The sequence below is a fragment of the Myzus persicae genome, unplaced genomic scaffold (genome assembly GCF_001856785.1).
Source record: "Myzus persicae strain clone G006 unplaced genomic scaffold, MPER_G0061.0, whole genome shotgun sequence".
Taxonomy (NCBI): domain Eukaryota; kingdom Metazoa; phylum Arthropoda; class Insecta; order Hemiptera; family Aphididae; genus Myzus; species Myzus persicae.
In genome coordinates, this window is record NW_019104422.1 from 221,769 (window position 1) to 239,905 (window position 18,137).

The 18,137-nt window shown below is 26.6% G+C and overlaps 1 protein-coding gene across 2 annotated transcripts in view; it reads left to right on the forward strand.

The window, feature by feature from the left end:
* LOC111042056 (zwei Ig domain protein zig-8-like) overlaps window positions 1–18,137 on the forward strand; it is a 246,677-nt gene that overhangs the window by 15,900 nt on the left and 212,640 nt on the right. For both annotated transcript variants that reach the window (XM_022326546.1, XM_022326547.1), the window contains exon 2: window positions 4,137–4,226. In XM_022326546.1, the coding sequence (XP_022182238.1) occupies window positions 4,154–4,226 (73 nt within the window). In that variant the 5' untranslated portion in view covers window positions 4,137–4,153. The remainder of the gene's footprint in view (window positions 1–4,136; window positions 4,227–18,137) is intronic.

The window sequence follows — 18,137 nt, forward strand, 5'->3', positions numbered from 1 at the left end:
AAATATATTTGAAAAACAAATATGTATTTATGTTTTATACTACCTATATAATATCTACCAGTAAGGGAACTTAAATACCACATTCAAAATAAATAATAAAAACAACGGAAACAAAATGCATATTAAAACTTTCATTCATATTATTCATTTGGTTTAAATTAGAATGTAAATTAATGAGAAATTTGTCTTTTATTTGTTTAGTTCCATCAAATCTCAACATCAAAACATAAAAGTTGATAGTTACCTTCTTTAAATTAATTCATGATTTTGTTAATAAAAATTGTAATAAATTATCATTTTTCGTATTTATCTTAGATACACTGATTTTGTAATTGCTGTTGCTTCTATCATAATTTATTTTTTCACAAAATGCGTGTTTAGGAAGATACGATTAGATATGATTTAAATAATTAATATTTCTTTACCCTGCTTATTCTTCAATATTTTAGATGATGTTTGGTGATTGTAGCTGCTTATATTTTAAATCTACAAGAATGTTATTAAATATATGTATTTATTATTTTTATATTATTAAGAATTTACATTGGTTGAAAGTTGAAACCATGGCAGAGATATTTGCATAGATATGGCAAGTGATGTTGTCGTAGTTATAAATATTCTATATGATAACTTTTTATACCTACAATAATACATTAGAATTGACTCTGGTTTTTCGGTGCAATAATTTTGTGTACTGTCGACCTGCTATTGAAACTTGGAATTTTATAATGTAAGAGAAAATGTCTACCTTTAAATAAGCTCCTTTTAGATTAATGAAAGGTGATGGTGAGATAGATCCATTTCGAGATAGTGCATTTAAGTCCACAGAAAGAGACGTACCTACGTTTGATTGGATAATTGTCTGTGTGTGGTATCATAAGGAAAATAATTCAATCAAGTTTTTTGAAATAAACTGTTTATCGAGCGTATTGTTATCAGAGAAATATATAAGAAATGTGACACTAAAGTTTTGTTTTTAAATTTGATTATGTTTCCTATTATATTATCAAATATTTAAGATTTCTTAGACACTATTTTGATAATTGTTTAGATGATTTTTGACCAACTTTTTTAAAATTAATTTGGTGAGAGTATTAGGTGCCTTCTTATTTAAGTTAATTATGTAAGTAAGTTCACATATTTTTAAAACTATTAGTACAATTTTTATTGTCTGTTATAGTCATACGATTATATTATTACATTTCTTTTTATCCTCTTAAAATATAAGTCGTAATAAACAGCTTAAAATAGCACAATTTGGAACACTGACCTCACTTTTATTAATCGTATTAATTCATAACGCATTATTTCGTTGGAACACCGGGAAGATATCATAGGTATTTTATTTTCTTCATCGACGAATTTCTCATAATGCGTACCTTTTATTATTTATTATACTGTTTTTTGTACGTCTGATTATATATTTTAGTATTCTTTCGAACTTTAATGTTATCAAAATAACTCGAGTGAGCACCCAATTCAAGCACGATCGAATAAGAACAAATTAAAAAAAGTCACGCCATGTCCGTGGGCGGTATCATATAATGATAGGTATGATGCAATGGGTACTAACATATTATATAATAGACCACTGCCAGTGGTTTTAGAGTTTTGTTTCTCTATATTTTAAGGTTTTTCTCTGCCACCTTCGCCATGACTGCTGTTTTTTTCTCTAACGTGCCACGGTCACGTAAACGTCCGATATGCCACTATTACCTACACAGTAAAAGTGTACAAAATAATATTTTATACGGGGAAAAACGGAGACAGCGGCCAAGTCCAAATGTATAATGCATAAGCGTTTTGTGTATGCGCTGAAATAATAGCCGGATAAAGTCAGCGAAAGCTTTCGGAAGCTTAAAACTTTCTGCCCTGAAAGTTATTGTTCAACTTCTAGAACGCTCAAGAGAAGCAGAAGAATACGAAGAAGGGTACGCACGCAAAGTCAACACACTCACACACACACACACACACACACACACACACACACTTACACGCATTATGCAGCGTTGATTATACCGATGTCATTGCTGATAGTGGCAAAGATCTTGCATTATTGCCTTATCGTACCTTATATTTTTGTTCTAAGACTCGACCAAACCATCGCACGGTCTTCTGTCGAGACGATTCGTGTTGGCAGTCCGAAAAAAGATCAGACAATATTGTTATACACCTCTGCGAGCATGATAATACCTATAATACAACATTCAAAGTTGTTACTAAATTGTTTGGAGAGAAAACTTGCTAATGACGTTAATAAATTCATGCAAAACTCTGAGTACGGTAAAAAAAAAAATAAAAAACGACAGAGACAGAAAGATAATGAAAACGTAAAGAAGTGGAATACAAATAAAACGAACCCAACATTGAATCATAATTCAAAGAATGATAACATGGTTTTGTTTCCTGTTCTTTATTTGGTTCCCTATAACATTTTTGTATTCCTCGCATTTGAACGAAAACACGTGTAAGCGTGTATTTCTAATATAGTTGTCATGAACATAATATTTTAGTGGTGATACATTTTGTTACGAAAACACACCGTTTCCTTCCCATCATCAATGAATAGTTTATTATTATTATTTATGTTATATTGTTTTATAATAATGGCATAATATATTCTTATTTGGTTATTTATTCAGGAAATGCTTCACAGTCTTCATTTTTTTCGTACTATTTGATTCGATTGGATACGTGTACATCATATTCGTATGTAATATGAACCAGCAAAACAAAATTTAGTTTTTATAATATAATATGCATTAATGTGTAATAAGCATAATCTATTATTTATTATATTGTTATACCGTATATTATAGACAAACTATTTTAGTCTAGTGATATTCGAATAAAAATGTGAAATTTTAGTTCAGATGATTCAAAATATTTTATTTAAGTTAATCTTAATATATGAGGTATAATAACTTTAATAACAACTACAGTATTAAAAATAATACAGAAATTGTGAGTACTGCTCATATTTAATTACCTATTTCAATAATGAAGATAAAATACAATTTTATAATTTTGTTATACATAAATACTAGCATTAAAAGATCATGAGAGTTATTTGTAAATATATTCCAGTACTTATTGTGAAAATAATAAAAGTATAGCACATTAAAAAATTTACCTGTACGTTCAATGGAAATATATTTTTTTGTATATACCTATCATATATATTGAATTAACAATGATATTAATTTTTTCTTCCTTTAGCACCATTCGATGGTAAAATAGATCTATCATAAGCTTCATATTATAGCCTCTAAAACCGATTAAAATTCTAATACATATGGTACTTTTTAAAGACAATTTTAGTAGTTTCTGATAAAAATTCAAAATAAGTGCAATTTAGTATTTATGCAGCACCTGTTTAAAATACTACCTATTTGCCATTTATTTTTATAAGGACAAACATCAATATTTTTAAAAATTATCGAACATTTATGATCGTTTTATTTCATACTAACGGATATTTTAAATATTAACTTATGCACATTTAATACAATAGCTAATTCATATATTTCAGTATAGAATTATTTCATTGTTATAATAATTGAACAATTGCTATTTGTAGAAGTGAACATTTTTTTTAATAAAATGAAAATATATTATAGTTTGAATCTGAATGTAGAAACTAGACTAGATAATATATTACTATTCATAAAATAGTACTTCATACTAAAACTTAATGGGAATATCATCCATAATTTATTTATTATCGATTATTAAATGTTATTTAAATTTAGGGTGATAACTTATAAAAATGAAGACTAGTAATACAAATTAAATGAATGCTACCGTCCTCAACCAAATTTTTAAAAATAGGACTTATCAAATTTAAAATTATAATCCCAGAACCAAATGTTGAAGTAAATAGTTTACTATTTAAAATCTAAGACCTGCATTTTTCAAACCATCTACGAGAATCTGATTTTTATGTCACACCTCTAATTTGACTAAGTCAATATTATAATATCATATCATCACATTCCGATAATTGTATTTTTTAACTTTACTAAATTATTAATAGGAATGTCTATAAATTATGAAACTTACTATATGTATATAATGTATATAATATTATGAATATTTCTTTTATATTTAATTTAAAAAAAATGTACTTGTTTTAGGTGTATCCAAAATCAGCATGCATATTTCATATGCGGCAATTCTGTTTTTGATGTTGACTTTGTGTTTTATCGACGATGCTTCTTCTAATGGTAAGATAACGTTTATATATTTTACTATTATTTATAAGATGCAAAGATGACTAACCTAATATTATTTCGGCGAATCCTCTAAAACCATGATACATCTTTAAAAAATATATATTTATAGTTTATTAATTATTTATATTTTATTTTATTTTAGAATTTAACATGATAATTATTTGATTATTTTTATAGTGACTTATTTTAAAGAAGGTGTGGCCTATTGGCTATCGTACACGCATTTATAAGTTTCAGACGTCCTGTGTGACGTAACAGTAAAAATAGCCGCTATTTGTTGATTATAATAGGATACTTGTATTTTACCTGAGTATTTTATTGTTATTACTTATTAGAGTATAAATATAATGTCCTGTTTAGATTTGGTTGTCTGTCAACACTGCTTGATCACAGTATGTGTTGAGCTGGCATTTGGTACGATAACTAAGTAGAATAGATTTATTAATATCTTTACTTTTTAATAAATTGTACTTTACCGTACATAATTTATAATGGTGAGTAAAATGCAAAATACAATAAAATCCGTTAATATGTTTTTTTTAAACATGTTTGGTAGTATTTTTAGCTTTATGTACTTTACCTCAGACCTTCGCTTCTAGATACCGAAATTTCTGAGTACCCAAAATAACTGGGGACCGATAGTATTTGGAATTTTTTGATATGAGCATTCTTTGTTATATATCAAAATTTCTAATAAATACTGTAAGTATTTCACTAGAAGTTTATTTATTACTTTATTCAATAAACTGGTAGCTATAAAATTAACCAAATTTAATATCATAAAGTTCAGTCTTAAGTCAAATGTATTCAGAAAATATCACAGAAATGGCAGATTTCTATATTTAATTCAATACATATGATGCTAACAATAACATTATCTGAATTGCTGATCAAACAATAATATTTTCTTATAAGCAACGTTTTTATTGTATGCAGAATATATTCATATGAAAATACTGTAAGAAAGTTGAATTTGAATAACAATACACCTAAGTAGTAAATGCATTTCTTCTTAAAGAAATTGTAAATCAATAATATATTCATAATATTGATTAACATTAAATTATGGAATGCTAAATGCGGAGGTTGCTTTATTTTCTAAGAGAATTCAAAAACATAATTCCATCAAATGTTCAACCATATTCTAGTATTATACGTGTTTAAACTTGTAAATATTATATGTTTGAATTGCACTGTTAAATTAACAAATGTTTACTACACACGCTGATTGGTAATTTAATTAAAGTTGGATCAAAATCATTGATAAGCCCATACACTAACAAGAATTACCTATGTTGTATTTTTAGACGAATCGTTAGCTTAAAATAGTTATATTTTGCTTATTGCAAAGAAATATGAACTGTTATATAGTATAATATATTATATTCCTTTGTGTGATTTTATAATGGTTTTCTTGCATATTTCTTTGAACAAATACGTTTAATAAAGGTACACGTTTTTTTCTCAATTGTATTTAACGCAAACTTGTTTTGAATATTATTTGTTTTGAAGTTAATGTAAACAAATTTAATTTACCTTGAATAAATCGGTTTTTGTTTAGTAATAATATTTTTTTATGGACATTTATAATATAAAAAACATCCTCGCCGTCTACCAGTCAACATTACATTATGTATTTATTTCAATGATTATTTTCAAATCTATTTATTTAACTAATACTTAGTATCAGTATTTTTAATAGTAAACGATATTTTTCTATACAAAATAGAATTGATTTAATTGAACTCTAAAATTTAAATAATATAATCTGTACAGTTATAAAATAAATTAAGTAATAACATAACTTTTGTACAAATAAGATATTTTTCTGTTAGCAGGAACGCCCATATAGAAATATCAATGATTTTTGATAATATTAATAATGAATATCAAATCGACTTAATACCGCATACCTAAAAATACTCGTATTATAACTAATTTCATAACCCTTTGAATAGAAATAACGAAATTCACCAAAATCGACTTAAGCCGGTCATAGATCCATTAAACCATAATATGACCATATTATTGTAATTACATTATGTGTTATATGAAGTGTGTGCAATAATATAATACAATGTACTTATGTAGGGAAGATAGGTTTTTTTTATACCCTTCGACATTGCGTTAGCTGATTTAAATAACATTAAAAAGGTTATAGAAACATTGATATTTCATCGGTGTAAATTCTACTCTACAACTCGTAGTTAGATTAAAATGTATAGGTGCCCACAACAATACCGGAAGTGTGTAATATTTTACCCCGGGACACATATTGGCCTCACCGATTCATTATACGCATAACCACGGATGTCGATTTGATTTCGACAAATTGCATTCGTGATGGATGGCGTTTTGTCGGAATGAAGTGTAGTGTGGCCATGTCCGGTCACACCCCATACGTCATATACATATACGACTATCGTTTGTGTTCCGTGGCGGGTCAGGGTATTCGGTTAACAGGCGGGGGTTGTCTTTCGATATGTAAACATAGGTAGGTACTGATGTGTGTGCCCACTAAACAGTATAACAATAATGACGTATGCGCCGATCTAGCAAGGACACAACCCCTCAGTTACCCGATGGTAGGCGTTGGTTTTTTTTTCTTTTTCAAAATCACATTTGTGAACGCCTGTCGGGCTCGGTACCTGGGCGGCAGTGGAGCGGTAATAAACCAAGAACGTGTGTGTACGATGAAAAAAAAACCGAAACAAAAGCGGGCACGCGAGAAAAGTCGCATTGATTCGTATAGTGGGTATTTTTTCTCTCGTTCTGCAAAATCTCGTTATACACTCTACATAATGTAACCCCTGCAAAACGAAATGCCGGTGTCTAATGGTTTACCAATGACGAAAACGCTAAAATGCGCACCGCATGTGCAGCTGCGTACACCCGGAAACACCGATCCGAGCGAAAATTCGTATATTTATATCTTTTATCCGAATGTTTTTCTTCACTCGGTTAACCATTTTGCCATTATTCGCTTTCCTGTAGATTTATTTCAAATATTTCATAAGAAACTGCTCAGCGTCTACGATATTATCACCAGGCCATGTGATACAATATAACAATTAAAGTGTCGCGAAAGAGCCACGAGTTTTTACGTTTCACCCCTTAATAAAGATCTGAAAAAAATTTGCAATCTGAAAACAAAATGTTGGTCGTAAGTTGCCTATTGAACAACAGTTAAACACATTAAACATGTATACACAACTCTTTATTTACAGACAATTCTCAATAAAAGAACACGTTTCTATTCCCCTAGGTCGCCCGATAGAGATAATTTATTTTTCTAGTAAATCAATGTTATTCATGTTCATACAAACATAGCAACCGATAAGACAATATTAATCCAATTAATCTAATTAAACTCATAACTATACAGTTCCCAGTTGGTAAAAATATATTGTAATATAGTAACTATATAATTATCATATAATTAAAGCTATTATTTAAATGTAAAATAGGTGTAAGTTCTACTTAAGTACTTCAAACATTTAAATTAATACTTTGTAATAAAACTATGAATCACAGAGTGCAAGTTTACAACCTATTATAATTTAGTATGTACATTTCAACTGTATCAATATTGTTATCAATTAAGAAGAACTATATAAAAAAAAATGTTTGAAAATAAAAACAACACACATTTTGAAATTGTAATTATATTTTCATTTTTAGTTTATTCATTTCAAAAAAAGATGGGCAAATGAGTACTTTTATATTTGGTGTTGAATTGGTCACTGTTGTGAATGAAAAACGATTCTGAGAGGAGAGTTTCTCCAAAAAAAAAGAGACGAAATCAATTTTAGAAAAACAATTCTCGTTTTTTCAAAATAAATTTTATATTTACGATGCTTTTGAAAAATACTCCGAATTTTTTACTTTTGATCCCAAAAATATCAGCTGGCTTCACTTTCTGACTAGGAATGATTCTGAATTTGAAAATTGAAGCAAAAGCTAGGTGTACTGCTTCAAACGGTGATGACAGACACACACAAAAAAAAATACACCATTGTAAAATACTAAAATCAAATATTTTTCCCCTCAGAATCTAAAAAAAAAACAATCACTTTATAAAATACAATTAGTAATGTTATCAGTAAAAATTAAATAAACAATATTAAAATACTATGAGATTGATTGACTGTAATACTATCAAATTAAGAATATAAAAATTAAAAGTTTATCTATACAAATGAGTGTGTCTAGTATTATTGTTAAAATTGGTACGTATATTAGATATGTCTGTGTAATATTTTGTTAGATAAATTATAACAATGATTTGCAAAGAAATCTAGCTTTCTTCTATCAATTATAAAATAAATGAGGAGCAAACAAGACATTAAAGATTAAACGTAATACTTTATGTTAATGCATCTTAGGTCAATGCTGTTATAAGGTATTCAATGAAATTGTGCAGAATAGAACCAAATTAATATATAAATTTTGTCGTTACTTGTTTTGTACATTTGATTCAAATGAAGCATAATGGACTATGTGTATTATGTATAAGATACTTCCGTAATTTTCAATCATGTTCATGTGTTTTATAATTTGTTAAGAAGGTATAATATGTGTATACTTCATAAGACCAAAATTATTTCCGTTTTAATGTGTATTGTATTCACATGAATTTTGTTTAGGTAAATTTTAAGATCGACACTCACTAGAAAATAAGTGAATTGAATAACCATTTGCCATGATGAGTTAATTCTAAAATATTAGATAACTCAATGCTGAATAAACACTGTTAATTTGTTAGAAACAAAAGTTGATATTTGGTACGTGTCTCAATGTCTTATACAATTTTCAATTCCGTCAGTGGTGGTGACGAATAATTGAATCTGTACCAACTCTTCAGGGTGCTTATTGGACAGACGTTGAAGAATTAGTAGTGGGAAAGTATCGCTGAAAATATAAGGCTTTTATGGTAGTTACCAGCTCGGTCTGTGTAATTAATGTGTAGGGATTTTGGTCTCCGGATGACCGGTTGCTGGATCGTTTAATCATCAGAAGGCCAGTATATCACGACACAGCTCATATAGATCGACCCAAGTCGCAAACAAGTGTACAACCTATTGTACCTTCATGGCTACTTTTGTATTTAATTATTGTCAACCGGTCAGCACCATCTTCTTTATACAATGGTAATATAGTATTTTCATCGTCCCACTTATTGTGACTATTAACTTGATAAATTAATCAATTATTGCCAGACACCTCATATTTTAAAGATCACTATTGATTTTTTTATTTGTTTAATAGGAAAATTCAACCATTGTTTTTTGTTTTTTCAATTCAAATCGCAATGCCATCTATAACATAATTATTTGGTACTTGATGTTATCAGTACTTAGAAATTAATAATTTCAGAACTTGGTGATTGCTGAAGGCATGGCTTGACATTTGCTTAAAAATATTATAGTATTATAATATAATATTTTAATATTATAATATTATTGCACAATACTCACGTCTAAACGAGCTGAGAGTGAGCATAGTGTTTAAATTCGTTAAAATTAATTTATTATTAGGTCTTTTTTAATTTTAACTATTTCATTTTATTGTCAATTATTTTTAAACCAATATACGACCAATCGGGGTGCGAAGGTGTGTATTATAGTAAAATAATAATTGTTTCATTCAAGTTTTGTTTATGTTAAGGTTTAAGTGTAATATAACACATGTTTGAGTACACTAAACAAAATCTTGAAAACTTGCATTGTGTTCGTTAAACCTGATGAAATTTAATAAAATAAATTGAAAATTGCCAGGTAAAATAATTGAGTATTATACGTTCGCATACATAATACTTGTATAGTTTATTATTCTCTTTATAAACTATTAATAATAGGAAAGAACACTCATATAATAATATAAATATTAAATTAATTGTATTTAGACACCTAAAGTTAATATAGGAATCCTGGATTGAGCATAGGTATGTTAATATTATACATCTATCTAAGTTCATAATATTATATTTAGTAATTACCATAGAAATCTCTGCTACACATCCAAAAGTTAAAGTAACATAATAATTTATTATTCAATTGCCGAATATAATATTGTTGAACATAAGTTTTACTATTAATTAAACATAAATATAAATATTCATATTTTTTAATGGTATGTGATTATCATACAAATTAATTTAGAGCAACTCAAAAGTTACTTGATTTAATTAAAAATTATATGTTGTACAAACTAAATAAGCAGTGCTAAGGATAGTATTATATGTATGTAAGAAAATTGATTGTAATAAGAAAAGGTGCTGTTTATTAACCCAATGAAAAATATAATAACCTAAAATGAAACACAATAAGACGCAACAAACTAAACTATAGGTGTTTATTTTTGTTTTTTTTTTTTTTTTTACTTGTATACTGTGTGGTTATAATACGTTGGATTGAAAAATTCCCGTGTGAATGAGAAGTTGTTGTTGCAGTTAGTCCATGAATTACCTGCAAACAATTAATATGTCAACTTCGCTATCCATACTAAGGAATCTGTTGATCTCATAACATAATAGGTATTTAAATCGGTAAATATAGTTGTATTTATAGGTACTCGGAAATAATACATATTAGGACAATCTTGAGTAAAAAATAGATAAAAAAATATTTTTTTGATAAGTCCTGAACAAATATTTTAGATTTTGAGTAACTGATCTATCGGGTGTGCATAACTTTTATAATTAAATATTTGGTTTTTATTTTTTCTTTGGTCATTTAGTGTGCGATTGATGTTTGAAGTACATACAAACCTATATAAATTGGAAATCAAGTAGAATTGGTGCTTTCAGAAGTCTTTTATATGATTTTATTAGAAAAGACCAAGGAGAAAAAAGTACTACAACCACCAAATTGGTTTAAATTAAACTTCAGCAACCATGATTTTAAATCAATAGCTTTTAAAAAAGTCTTGGCTTATAAATATTTTTAAAGACTACGAATATTACACTAGGTACAACTATCCTGCTTTGAGGTAAACTGAGTTAGATGAATTCCCAACACTCGGCTGGTGTAACATCATTTACATGATGTCATAATATCACTGCTAGTTTTTTATTTGTATGTACCTAAGTATGTATCATATTTTTGGAAAGTTACGATCATATTATTCGTTGCATATTCTTTTTAATTCTTGTGTATTTCTACTTACTTGACAATTCCACGTTAAAAGTTGTATACATTTTGTATACATTTTTAATATTAATTAATCTTTTTGTAAATAAAAAAATAATATTTTTAAGCTGATGCAGATAGAAGGGTTATTGATCCTTTAACTCTCTTTATTTTTTATTATGTAGGCACACGTGCTGTTTATATAATTATCATTTTTTTTCAAACGAGTTAATGATCTCTTGTTCGCATTATATTTAACCAACTATAACTTTAATTATAATTTCCATTGAGTCAGTCAACGAGCAAAAATTCAATTTTAAGGAAATATAGTATGTACAGTATAAAGCTACATCAAAATTAATTTCAATACAAACAATATTATAATGTCGGTAAAAATTTGATTATACACACATTTATTAAGAATATGTTTTTATGATTTTCAAAATGATTTAAAGTAGTTTTAATGCAATTTTGAGCAAGTGTTTTTTTACAGAAAGTTTTTGATTTAAAATTTGATTCATATTGATAAATTGTATACTTTTTGTTTAGTACTATATATTGCATGTTTAACACAATTATTCAGTGAATTAGGTTTTTATGAATTACTAAAAAGCATTAAATATAATGAAATAATGAATATAATTAATAATTGTATAAAAGGATGTATACGATAAATTTATAAAATAAAGTAAGTATTTACTATGCATACAAAAAATGAATTATAAGTTACATTTAAATAAATTTATTATTTAATTCATTATTTTGTAGTTTATTAATCAAGTTGTTATTTTAAGTATCAAAACCAATATGTAAATATTATATCTTTCATTCATTTTTAGTTGATAAAGTATATATTTTCACGAAATATTAATTGTAAAAATAAATGACACTTTAAATATCCAACATATTATATTTTATGTACATTCAATTAATTTTTAAAATTAAATAGTTTAGAATATTAAATGACTTACAAAATATTTAAATGTAATACTATAAGAACTAGTAATGAATGTGTACATATCAAATAAATACTCAGGTTTTACCTTTAGTTATTAAAATTTTGACAATTTTTATGAATTTTAATACCTATAAATCAGTTGATAAAATATTTTTAAATATAAAAATAATAATAATTGCTAAAATAATAATAATAATTTAATTTATCTTCATTTTCAATAAACTTTTTTACTTATAATATGATCTTCACTATTAATAATAACAAAAATTGCATTTAGAATTAAAAACTTTGTTTTATTTTCACAAGTAATTGCGATTAATAATATTATAATCTAAATAGATTAATTATTATAATATTAATTTATCAATCTTCTTTTTAAATTGCTAAACAAATGTTGGTTACTAATTAATTGCTCAACAATAATTTATAGTTAATATATTGTTTTTGATGAACTTATCGTACATTTATGTAATTATTCATTTACCGTCATAAATTAATCAAGCTAATTGTATTTATAAGTAGTTATATATTATTGAACGAGTTTTTTCTAAATAATATTTATAAAGCTTTAAAATCTAAGATGTTGAAACAAATAAAATCGATTGCTTTTTAACATTTATTTTCATTATGTCTTACTTAAAGTGATATGTTTACTCTATTTGAAAAATTCTTGGTATTTTATTGCATTTATGTATCTAATTCATGTTCTAAATATTACTAAAACTTTTTATCAATTAAACCTGGTCTTCCAATTACATTTATCTGAACACGTTGTAAGGTAGGAAACACTAAATTACGTAAATTTAATGTCCAGCAATATCAATATGAATACAAGGATATTTCCGGAGATATTTCCATGAAATAGATAGTTTGCTGACATAATGTTTGTAGTTTTAAACTTCAGATAACTTCATCAAAAACAATTGTAATCACTACCTAGTTATTGTTTGAAATGAAAAAGAAGTCTAAAAATGTCTTTTAAAAATGTTATTAAATCCATACTACATTTCAATGGTCTATATAATCTATATAAATCTTTGTGATACATTTAAAAATTCTTCTATGTTTTTGTTTAGAGTTCACATTTTACTGTTGAGATATAACATTTTACCATGCATCTGATTTCATAAATCATTATTGCTGGTTTATTATTATATATGACAGTACCTATAGTATGATGCATTCAATATTTCAGTATAACAATCAATCTATCTTTACTTATTCTTCCTTATACTATCTAGTTTTGTTGTATAGTTCAGGATATATATAGTATTTTTTTTTCTTTTATACACTTGACGTTAAAATGTAAGATAAGTTAATACTTTTGAAATTATTAAAGTTGACCGTTTACTTTAAATGAATCATTCTGTATATTATGTTGTACATTTTAGATATTATAATACGAATTATTATATTATTAAAAATAATTAAATATTAAATGTATTGTACCTACCCAAGAGCTACTCTATAATAATTTATATTTTACATTAAAACCATAATGGACGAATAGGTACATCATAATTCGATATGATTTGTGTTTATATCTTTTGGAATAGCTATTAGTTTTTAAAAATAAATAAAATGTATTAGTTCAAATAAAAATCCCAATTTAAATATCTGTTAAATTTTATTTTTCATCAAAATTAAAGTTGTTTTACTCAAAAGTATTAAAATTTATTTTATTTTTAACTTAATAAAATAATCACCATTAAAATATTAATGGCCATGAACTTTAAAAAAAAAAACAAACTACTAACAAAAACTTTCTGAACAAAATGTTTCCAACCTCAGGTAAATTAACATAATAAATCCCAAAAATATCATCCATCAAGAAAAAAAATGATAAATGAGTAAATATTTTAATATTGTTAATCATATATAAGTAGCTGAATTATATATTTTTTTATTTCTGCCTAATTTAGAGTTGAAAATAAATAAGGTAAGGTCGTAATATTATTGGAAAAACACATTATAATTTCTTTTTTCCTACATGGATTCCCACAGTGGTAATGTTATCAGTAAGTATACAATAAACTTAAAGATGTATATTTTTGTAACGGGGGGTTTTTTTTTTAATCAATAAATTACGAAAGTTACATATGTTATATAATTTATTATAATTTATTTTATTTCAAAAAAAATAATTCATAATTTACTATGCATAGTGAATTATTTTCTCTTTTTTTTTAAATTTATTAAAGAATATTAAAGTTATTACTATATACGTCTGGTGAAAATTTTTATCTAAAGTCGGATTTAGTTGGTCAGAAATATTTATATACCCGCTGCAGAAAGCATCGTGATACATTGGATTAGTTCCTCGACAACCAGCTATTATGGAGACTAAATTCTGTATGAATAATTCAAAAGCACCTTACAATATCATTGAATGTTTTTGGTGTACCTACTATTTCCAAATATATATATATAAAAAAAAATTACTCGCATTTCCAACTGTCATTATGTAAACCATTTGATCCAGTAACAACAATCAATTGACTCGTGTGGTTAGGTTGTTGGCCAAAAGAGGAAAACGGAATTGCCGAAAATACCGTGTAATGGACCTCGTAAATCACTTTTATGACATTTAGTACTGTTGTAGATTTCCCAGGAAACTTTATGTTGCCGTAGAATGCGTTAGAGATGTGGAAAGAAACCCAAGTTGAAAATTTAAATGACCATAGATTAACTATTTTCAATTAATATGACAATATACGAACAGAAAAATTATAAATATATTTTTAATGGCTAAACATAAGCTTGATTTAGATATTGCATGGTACTATCGCTGCGTCTCAATAATCGTTTCTTTTTGTGAGGTTTCAATACCATGCATTTATATCAATATAATCGCTTTAGTTATTCATATCAAATTAAATCTGCCTATTATCTAAGTAAAACACAAACCACATCATAACCATTAACTAATATAGATTTTACATCTCCAAATCACTATGCATTGATAATATTATATTGAGTAAAATACACACTATGATCAATTTGTTTTCATACGAATAATATCTCAAGTTACACTTTGGTCATTTTTTTGACGCACATTATGTTATTTTATACAATATTTAAACATATAATGTATCCTTTTCTTTGAACTTTTGAACTGTACACAATTTTTTAGAGATATTATACCAAGTTTATTTTATACATAAAGACATTTATTTTTTAAATATGTTTTAAGTAAGATATTAAAATGTTACGTTGCAAAAAAGGCATTAGATTTATCGTCAAATACAAATTATCTCATTTTTCATAAACGTCATCCATCAACACTTTTTATTTCTGATGGATATAACGACCCACTTATTTTTCAGTAACGTTCAAAACTAATACCCGAACGTCACTAAAAATGTACCCATCGTGTAATAGGTTGTGATGTTTAAATATTTAAAGAGCACATAGCCCCTTTTAATGATGACATTATGCAATAATTTATGGTTATAATTTATAGTAGTTACTTTGTAAATCACTATATTTTCTAATAAAAATTGATCAATGAGAAAAATCATTCCTCATCTGCCTTACTAAGGAAACTATCAAATAAATCTCTTCAGATGTAATACTTTAGTTTTTTTTTTTTTTTGGTTGGTTTTGCACTGTTTATACACATGCCTAAATATCATTTGTTACAAATTGTTTATAATGTTGCATAACAAATACAATATTTTTATATATCTTAGTTGATCTATCAATGGCCACTGTTCCGAGGGTTATTGTTGATAAAAAAAAATACATATTTTAGGTTCTATAATGTTGCTTAACTCATTAGTCATTATTAACTGATTATAATTATTTCAAAGCTAATACAACAATGCTGTTTAATTAATGAGTATTTTAATGAAAACATATAATATTTGTCAAGGAAGTACAAAAATATATTATGTTTGCCAATCTCTCGACTAATTCATAATTAAAACTTGATAAACAGTTTGAAGTAATGAGCTTGAGACATTTTAGATTGTATTATATTTACCATTGTGTTTCACAAAAAAATATTTTACGATAGGTATAATGAATTCAGTTAATGGAAGTTATAAAATCACAAAATTCAGAATAACAGTATAATCAGAAGTGGAGTATAAATATAAACGGTTATGTTTTATAAACACACAGATCGCGTATTGAACATGGAATATAAACACGTTGAAACAAGCTGATATTTATTGTTGGACAGTTGTATAGTTCCTATGTAATAAAAAAAAAAAAAAAAATCGTGTGTAATTCCGTTGAAATGTCGGGGTCATCCCAAAATATACGAGTAAAACGACTCGATTACTGTATCCGGGGAAAACTTTTACATACACCAGTGTTCAAGGGATGAAAAATTATCATTGTCAAATGATGGTCAAATGCTGTTTGGAGCAGGGCGATTTTTATGTTAGGTACATTTTTCAGCTGGCCTGAGGCCAAAGTACCAGAGACTCATAAAACATTGTGGTCAAACAAACAATGGACCTATCGAGGACTGGGACCCAGGCGTGGATAGTGGCGAGAAGGGGAAAAACACTCTCCCGAGAAAAATCTTGTGCTATAAGCGATTTTATGATATTGTTTATGCGACACGAAATGCGCTAGTTTTCGATGGGTTACAAAAGTATAAGTTATTTACGTTATTTTTTGGGAATAGGCGCACACATTAAATATGAAGTTTCAAGACGGAGGGTTGCATGAGATGCGGTTGACCGATATTACTAGATTACACAAACGCTACCAACCTTAAATCGATAATAGTAAACTACCTACTTGTGTTTATAGCTCAAGACTATTTAATTATGAAGTGATACCAAAAATAATGTACAATGTTTATTATAACTATAAAAATCGTTGACGGTTATTAAATTTAACTAGGTAAACATAAAATATATATACTTATGAAAATGTTTCAACGATTAATTTTGAACTATGTGACTCGTGACAATATAGTTTTACCATCATTTCGTTTATTATCGTTTATATTAAAATTTAACTAAAAAGAACGTTAATTGCAATTTGTATTCATTATAACTGTAGAATAATACACTTTCATAGGTACCATAGTTTCCATTTAATGATATGATATTGTGAATTTAAAATGTTTGGACCATTGCACTGAGAATCAACTAAAATGTATTATGTGTCTTATGATGAGTTTAATATTATTACAATGCAATTTAAAATAGTGTTTTATTGATTTGATTTTTTTTGGTCTGTTTAATTATTTTAACATTAAGTATAAATAAGTAATAATATTATGTTTTATTAATTATAATTTCATGTTAATGCTTATAATAATACGAGACGAGTGTCAGCGTACTGGTTTGCTGCGTCACGGTTAACGGAAACCAAGGAACTAACTTAAATAATCTGGCTCATAGCGAAGAAGTTCTTCGGTTATCACTTGCACTATTATGGATTCACCTCAACAAAATAATGATTAAGATCTCATAAGCTTTTTTTTAAGTGCTATCATTAATAAATTATTATTGGTACTGACGATTTGCCTCTATAATATATTTATAAAATTAATACAATATTTACTAAATGTTGTGTAGGTACATCCAGTACCACAACTTCCATTTTGCACCGCCTAGTGGCCTCAAATGTATAGTTTACAAAGACTCAGATTCTACTTTACTTATATATTATTTTTTATGGTATAACGCACGCGAATTTTTTATAATGCCGTTTTAGAACTATTGTTTGTTAATAACTATTCTTGAATGTTATTATTATATTATACAAATTGTAGGAATGCCTACCGTTATTATAGTTGTTGTAGACAGATAAAAATACATTTTCAAAATTATTCATGTACGAAATACT